The sequence below is a fragment of the Lactuca sativa genome, chromosome 4, assembly GCF_002870075.4.
Source record: "Lactuca sativa cultivar Salinas chromosome 4, Lsat_Salinas_v11, whole genome shotgun sequence".
NCBI classification, from domain to species: Eukaryota; Viridiplantae; Streptophyta; class Magnoliopsida; order Asterales; family Asteraceae; genus Lactuca; species Lactuca sativa.
In genome coordinates, this window is record NC_056626.2 from 54,677,616 (window position 1) to 54,685,385 (window position 7,770).

A 7,770-nucleotide genomic window follows, 5' to 3' on the forward strand; every position below is an offset into this window, starting at 1 on the left:
TTCAAACCTTCACATCTGCTAAAGATTATGAATATCCACAAATTCAAGTACATTCACATAATAATCCAACCAAGATTCTTTTCAAAAAAACGTTAATGATATAAACACCAAAAGAATATATCGTTTGTAAAAATATATAAATGCAAAAATACCATCATATTGGATACATTTTGCTTAAATAAACATTTTTTTTCCTTAAAAGTGTTCGTTTCTTGATCAAAATCACAAAGGTTAGTGTTATAAATAAATTGCACCATAATCACACAAGATTGTAGCAAATGTATCATAAATCTCTTGTGTAACACATAATTCCCATAAAACAATAGAAAAATACGAATAAAAAAGCACCATTAAGGTGAAATTTCAAGCCTAGGCTCGAAGCAGAATCCCGAAAACAATTGAAGTGGAAACCTTTTTGTAACAGGGCATTTTTGAGACCATTTCCATTGATTCTTTTTCAAATCAAACACCAAAAGAGCAGGAGCACCATAACTCTGAATATAAATCAAATCATCAGTCCCACTACTTGCAAAAACATCATCAAGTTCACCAAACCCTTGAAAGAATCTATGCGGCATACGACCAACCTCTTTCCATTCCTTCCCGTTTTCAAGAACCCATATTCCGATTCCGGTGATGATATCCTGTCGATCTTGCTTTCCGATTCCGCCCACCATCACCAACTCCCCTTTCAAATTCATCAACCTCCCACACGTAAGCGAACACGGAACGGAAACAAAACCCCGTGTCAACAAACTCCGACCCGAAACCCGACCCGAAAGATCATAACAAACAAGCCCGTGTCGATGCTCTTGAAACGACCCCGTTGAGTATATTATAAAATACAAAACCCCGTTACATATCACGCTCTCGTCGCCACCTCGCCACCCTGTCAGCATCTCGCTGACAGGTGTCGTCCATGTCATCGCCACGGAATCGTACAAATGGATCGAGAGGTCCCACTGGAAGTAATTATCGGGAACTTGTCTTGATTTCACGACTGTTACTTCATAGTTTGTTGAAACGCGGTCAACGGAAATTGCAAGGGCAGAATAGTCACAAAACCGTAAATTAGGCGGCTCGCGGAGGCGGAAACAGCATTTTGTGATCAAATTACAGACGTAAAGTTCACTTCTTGTGTCGTTATCCATGAAACAAACTAACCCAGATGATGAAGCTATGAACCATCTTGAAGTTTTCACCATGTATGGAAGCTCGATTTCATACCATTTTCGAAGGACAGGATCATATGCGTATCCAAACGGGTCATCTGAGCTTGTGAACATGAAGTACCATGGCTTTTGAGACGAAATTGGTGACACGTTCCATAAAAAGCGTCGCGAACTCACGATTTCATGCCATCTTTTACAAACGCAACCGACCCTGAAGATGCTTGCAATCGGGAGGTAAGCTAGGATTCGTTCTAGTAAATCATCGGGTAGGATTAAATCGACACGTAATACAGGTGAATTGTCTTTATTACCCTCGTCTGTAACCTCTGCGAACGAATCAAAGTCGCCATTGCTTCTAGAAATATCGTCCAGACAATGACTAACCCACGACGTTTCCCCTTTCATGGCCCACCTGAAACTAAATCAAGATTTCAAAAATCGATAAGAATAAGAGAGAGAGAATAGAATCACGAAGATCGACATCTGCCTCGATTTGCTTAGAAAACGATTTGTTTTCGATTTGGGGGGTTTGGGTCATGGAGACGGATTCTTTGCATACATGTGAAGGGAAGAATAAAAGATTCTTTGCATATAAACGAAGCAAAAGACGGCATACAAAGACATTTAAGAGCATATTCTTGATAATGATGATGAAAGAAACTTAAAAGCAGAGTCGCTATCAGGACACAAGGATAAACCAAAACCATTATCAGGAATAATTTTAAAAGGGTACTTAAATCTGTTTTGTTTCAGTGAAGAAAGCAAGAAAATGAACAAGAAAACAAACCCACATCGATGTTTATGATTTTGATGATGCTAAGCTCTACTACAACTTTTTTTTTACTGAATGAACAGAATCCGCAAACATATATGATAGATATGATTATAAAACCCTAAAGAATGGAATTTAAAAGAGGGGAAATCAGAATCAAAACCAAATGATGATATAATAATAAAAGTTAGGTAAAGTACTAAGAGCAGATAGAGCTATCAATCAAACATCAAGAAAAGCTACCTCAAATCTAAAGAAAACACCAATCATAAACTAAAAGAACATATCTCCCAAATAAATAAACAATTGTCAACTATATTATTACTTCGAGTAAGAGTAAAATTTCAAGAAAAATACCTTTACGAACGTTGAGGATTCTTGGGTTTCTATTTGAATACCAGAATCCAAATGGGTATTTCAAGATTGGTGAAAAAGATAAGCTTCAAGAGGGTAAATGAAGAAACCCCCAAATTTGCTCCATGAAAATGCAAAATTGTAAACAAAAAGATGAGAAATTTGAAAAGGGTGTTTCACTGTTTTGAGATTGATCAAAAAAGAGAGAGATAAAATGAAGTTGTGAGTCTATCTCTTTCTTGATTGTTCTTCATCAAAACAGAAAATAAAGTGTGGATTTGAAATGGTTGTTTTTTTGAGGGTTTCTTTGTTTCTTTTGGGTAATAAAAACAATGGGTAGTGGAGTGTAACCAAGAAAGGTTACTGTTTGTGAGAGAGAGGAGAGAGGGATGGAAGAGAGGGTTTTGAGGTGTGTGTTTATTTGGAGAATTTGATGCATTTTAAAATGGTGAGGCGGAGGAGGAGAAAGACATCTCTTTTGGGATTTTGCGTTTGGAAACAAAAACAAAAAATCAAATGCTTCTTTTCTTTGTCCTCTAAGAATGGTGTCATCGATGGTATAATAAATTATGTAATTGCTATTTAAATAAATTCTCATATATTTATATAAACTATATATTTTATTTAATTCTTAACATATAATAAAAGTTGAATACATATTGATTGAAGGCAAACGGGTAACAAGTTGCGCCGTTAGCCCTTTCTGGATGACAAAACCAATTCTTTTAAAAACAATATTTGTGGATCTAGGAGATATGACATTATAATGCATGACCCGTTGGACTCTATTGAGGAGCTCCACCGCCTCTGGTGCGAGAAAACCAAATGTATCGAATGTAAAAGGTACAAACACATGTTGATTTTCTATACATGTATTTTCGTGCTTTACAACTTTGCACGCAGCGGCTTTCAAAGCGGCATGTCCAGCTGTGAAACATCCGCTCCCCAAACCAACGAGAGGAGAGACTCCAGTAAGATCCATGCATGCATGCTTCCCTCCTATCCATCCAAAGACCAAAATGTCTGCCGGTCTAAGTGTGGACCTTCCATCCTGCGGGTCCGTCAAAAAGTTTACCGGCGCTTCTTTCTTCACAAAAATACCAGCACGCCGACAAGCATCAAAGAGAACATCCTGAACCATATCATGTCTGTACTTGAAACCAGGGAGCTCTCTACAATGAACTGCGTGTTCCCCAAAGGTATCCAAACATGCCTTACGGCAAACTGGGCATATCTCGTCAATTGGGGATATGGGAATCATGAGGCGGTATCGAAGGATAGTTCGGTACTCCACAAGAGAAATATGTTGGCCAAGACCATCAATAGGGATAGTTAGCAGAAAATCTTGAGCATGAGGTGCCCGCAGACACTCAAAGACTGTTTTCTGTCTGACAGTCATGTCAAAGTCGACTTCCATATCTTGGACGATTTTGCTAAAAAGGGCACACGCCAAAGCTTTTTGGGATTTAGGGGGGTGGTGTCCTTATTAGTGAAATCGCTACAGTTAAATCTCGGAATTGTATCACGAAGATGAGTCATAGCACATAGGTAATCCGAGTCCATACCACATACGCCATTGTCACGTAAGATGTGGTCTTGTAATGCCCAAGATTGGGCCCTCGAGGCTACAAATGTGTAGGAGGAAACCTCGTATGCCGAGTACAAACCCAAACCACCGAAATGAATAGGTAAGGAAGCCAAACGCCACTGAATGTCTCCAAAGAAGGGGCCTCCACATACCACCATATCCTCGATAGACCTGCGTAATCCTTTGTCAAAGGACAAAGCTGCCTCTTCTATATGTATCGGCTGGCATGTCCTTAAACCAAAGAAAAGTTTTGCAATGCCCATACATGATCGAAGCAAAAGGAGCTCACTCTGCGGGTCACATAGTTGTAGAAGAAGGCCCATCAAATCAACAGCATTGACCGCTCTCTTCATGGCTAGCCCGCTAATAAACCCTGCGTCTCTACTAATAGCCCCCCCCCCCCCCCCAAGAAGCTTCACCCCCAATGAAGGTCTCCCTATACCCGTTGGGAATAAATCGGCACGAAGCTTCCTACCATCACAGGAGGGCCAAAAAATCTTCGTTTTCTTGATGTTCAACTCAAGACCCAAACTTGGACCATGCAACCAAATAATGTTCAACACTCTAGCCACCTCCTCTGAGTCCCCAATGACAGTCCCATCATCTAGATACCAAGCATGGAGAAGGAGCTTACAATTGTCTCTAATCTTGTGCACAAGCAGGTGCAAAACAAGGGCAAAAAGAAGAGGGCCCAAGGGGTCACCTTGCTGCACCCCAGTGGCAGACCATATATGTTGGTCTCCGATATAAAGCCTCGTTGCTTGCCCGTACAAGAAATCCACCCACAAAGAAATGGAAGGGCACAGGTTCTTAACCTCGTGGAGCAATGCTGATCGATCTACCAGGTTAAAGGCATTCGAGAAATCCACAGTCAGCATTACAAGAGACCCATCAGCATGGTGTTCACTCAACACCCTATTGGCACTGTGTAACACAGCCTCGGCACCGCCGGATACACCAACCCCGAACTGAAAATCATTAAGGTACTTGGCCATTTCTTTACCCACACCTTTCATGGAAACCTTGGAAACCAGACGTCTCCATATAGTGCCTACTGCAATCGAACGGATCCCGTTGTCGGATTTAAGTAGAGGTGTGAGAGGAGCGGACGCAACAAACTCTGCCAAAAATGGTTGGACATCTTCCCGCTAACCATAAATTAACCACTGAAGTGATAGCATGTATGAGATCTGTGGAAATAGCAGACCCTTCTCCACAAAGGGCATCTAGTAAGTGTTGAGCCCTCAAGCCGTCTCTCCCGCAAGAAGTTCCTTTAGGGAAGGATTTTGTAACACCGTGGATTTCAAAATAATTTTTCGCAATATAAAAAAAACATTTCTCATTTAATTTCATAAAAACATTAAGTTTCAAATTCTAATCTGTATCATACAAATCCCAAGATCACATAAATATATCAGAGTCCCCTGCGTGTGTACAGATCAAGCCGGCGCCTTCCCACGGTCATCGCTAGTACCTGAAACAACAACACTAACACTGTAAGCACGAAGCTTAGTGAGTTCCCCAAAATACCACACATAAAACACATATTAGCCACTCGAGGCTATAACTCTATGGGTCCGTGCACCCAACTCTGTGAACCCTCAGGTTCTAACTCTAGGAACCTTCCGGTTCCAACTCTGAAATCATGCACAGCATAAATCACATAGAAATAATGCAGTACAACACATGGCACATACATAACATACATACACTAACACATAGCTCTGATTACCTACTCAAGGTATAGTATAGTGAGAAGACTCACCTCGCGTGACTCGGTATCTCACGAATCCTGGAAATCCCTCGTGCTCGATCCTCCGAGCTCTAATCCTCCTATAACATCACATGACTCTAATTAGCACTTTTTATCTCTAAGGTTGACTATCCCTAAGAAGTCAACACATGTCAACGGTCAACGGTCAACGGTCAGCTTTGACCGGACTCGGCGAGTGCACATGGCAACTCAGCGAGTCTAGACGTTCTCACCAACTCTCTAGGATTCCCTTTCTACACGTCGAGTACTCCCCCTGACTCGATGAGTTTCACCTGGCAGAAATCGCGGGGCCACCCCGACTCAACTCGCCGAGTCTCAAGAACGACTCGGCGAGTCCCAGCTCAACTTAGTCCACTTGACAACCCTCTCTAACTCGCCCTGACTCACTGAGTCAACCCATGAATCGGCTGGACCACTCACTGGCCGGTCCAAGGCAATCTTCAAGCTACTCGCCGAGTCTGCTCATCGGACTCGGCGAGTCCATGCCATGCAATCACTTAAACTTGCTTCTAAGGTCAGATCTATTCCAACAATTCATAGATCTGGCCTTCCTAGACTGATTCACCACGTAAAGCCCCAGACTTGGTGCATAAACAACCTCTATATGACCATATATGAAGAATTATCAACAAATCTCACTACTCAAGGTCATAACCTCCATTGTTCTCTATAAAGCTTGATGAATGAGGCTCTCTGGACCTCTATGGATCCAGATCCGAAGTCTCATCACTAGCAAGGGACTATTTGGCCATCCAATCAACTCAACAAGGTCACAAGAAACCCTAAAATCAATTATACTTCACAAAACAGGAGATGAGCCGAAATCATACCTTTAGATTGAAGGGCTAAGCTTCAAATCCACCGAATAGCAGGTCTCCTTTGCCTCCTCTTGGCTAGAACCTCCCTCTTCTTTGCTAAACAACACACAAATGTCAAGAAATGCTTCCTTTCTCTCTCAAATCGCTAAAGCACACTAGGGTTTCTCTCTATGGACTGTTGGGTGCAAATGACGGCCATAAGGCCCTTTAAATAGGTCCCAAACCCGAGAAATTTAGGGTTTCGTTAAACAGCGTGGACTCGCCGAGTCCATATCCTGGACTCGCCGAGTCCAGACGAATCACGCGTCCAGAATCGCGACCCTACTCGGCGAGTCTGAGCGCCAACTCGCCGAGTCCCCCCTCAAAACACCAAAAAAATCAAAACAATAAAATACCTGGAAATCCGGGTTGTTACAACTCTCCCCCACTAGAACTAGACTTCGCCCTCGAAGTCTCGCTCTGAAAATAGCTCCGGATGCTACTCCCGCATCTCGTGCTCCGGCTCCCAGGTCATCTCTGATCCCTTCCGGTGTTGCCACTGAACCAACACCAGAGGTACCTCCTTGTTCCTCAGAACCTTGATCTTCCGATCTCTGATGGCTACTGGTCTCTCGGCATAATTCAGGCTCGCATCCACCTGAATATCCCCTAATGGAACTACTGCCGACTCATCGGCAATACATTTCCTCAATTGCGACACATGGAAAGTGTCGTGGATTTGCCCCAACTCTGATGGCAATTCCAAACGATAGGCTACCCGGCCTACCCTTGCAATCACGCGAAATGGCCCAATATATCGGGGCCCCAACTTGCCTCTCTTCCTGAATCGAATCACTCCTTTCCAAGGAGAGACCTTCAGGAGAACGAAGTCGCCGACCTGAAACTCAAGCTCGGACCGGCGTCTGTCTGCGTAACTCTTCTGTCGGCTCTGGGCGGTCAATAACCTCTGTCTGACCTGCTGAATCTGCTTTGCCGTCTAAAGCACGATCTCTGTACTGCCCATCACTCTCTGCCCAACCTCTCCCCAGCAAATGGGGGTCCGACACCTCCTACCATACAACAACTCAAAGGGTGGCATACCAATGCTCGAATGCTGGCTGTTGTTGTAGGAAAACTCTGCCAAGGGTAAATACACATCCCAGCTACCCCCGAAATCCAACACACATGCTCGAAGCATGTCCTCAAGCGTCTGAATCGTCCGCTCACTCTGACCGTCTGTCTGGGGATGATATGCGGTACTAAAATGCAATCTAGTACCCAACTCCTCATGAAATTTCTTCCAGAATCTGGAA

The 7,770-nt window shown here is 43.0% G+C and overlaps 2 protein-coding genes across 3 annotated transcripts; both read right to left on the reverse strand.

The window, feature by feature from the left end:
- Positions 1-259: 259 nt before the first annotated feature.
- On the reverse strand, positions 260-2,742 carry LOC111876791 (F-box/kelch-repeat protein At3g61590). Of its 2 annotated transcripts, none has more exons than XM_042900994.2 (2): positions 2,302-2,742; positions 260-1,584 (listed from the first exon to the last, which is right to left on the reverse strand). In XM_042900994.2, the coding sequence occupies exon 2, from the start codon at positions 1,575-1,577 to the stop codon at positions 351-353; it is 1,227 nt and encodes a 408-aa protein (XP_042756928.1). In that variant the 5' UTR covers positions 1,578-1,584; positions 2,302-2,742; the 3' UTR covers positions 260-350. The 2 variants fall into 2 exon arrangements, with proteins under 2 accessions (XP_042756928.1, XP_023729138.1); XM_023873370.3 differs by having other exon boundaries at positions 260-1,590; positions 2,302-2,740.
- LOC128133428 (uncharacterized) lies at positions 1,797-4,881 on the reverse strand. The gene is made up of 2 exons (XM_052770864.1): positions 4,058-4,881; positions 1,797-1,911 (listed from the first exon to the last, which is right to left on the reverse strand). Exons 1-2 carry the CDS (start codon positions 4,879-4,881, stop codon positions 1,797-1,799), a joined length of 939 nt encoding a protein of 312 aa, XP_052626824.1.
- Positions 4,882-7,770: the final 2,889 nt, after the last annotated feature.

Bases quoted from the DNA above. Each gene is read 5' to 3' on its own strand.
- LOC111876791 (XM_042900994.2), bottom strand. From the start codon at position 1,577: ATGAAAGGGGAAACGTCGTGGGTTAGTCATTGTCTGGACGATATTTCT.
- LOC128133428 (XM_052770864.1), bottom strand. From the start codon at position 4,881: ATGGCCAAGTACCTTAATGATTTTCAGTTCGGGGTTGGTGTATCCGGC. The intron at 1,912-4,057 runs GTCTATCGAGGA...GAAACAAAACAG, and splicing joins TTTGACAAAGGATTACGCAG to ATTTAAGTACCCTTTTAAAA.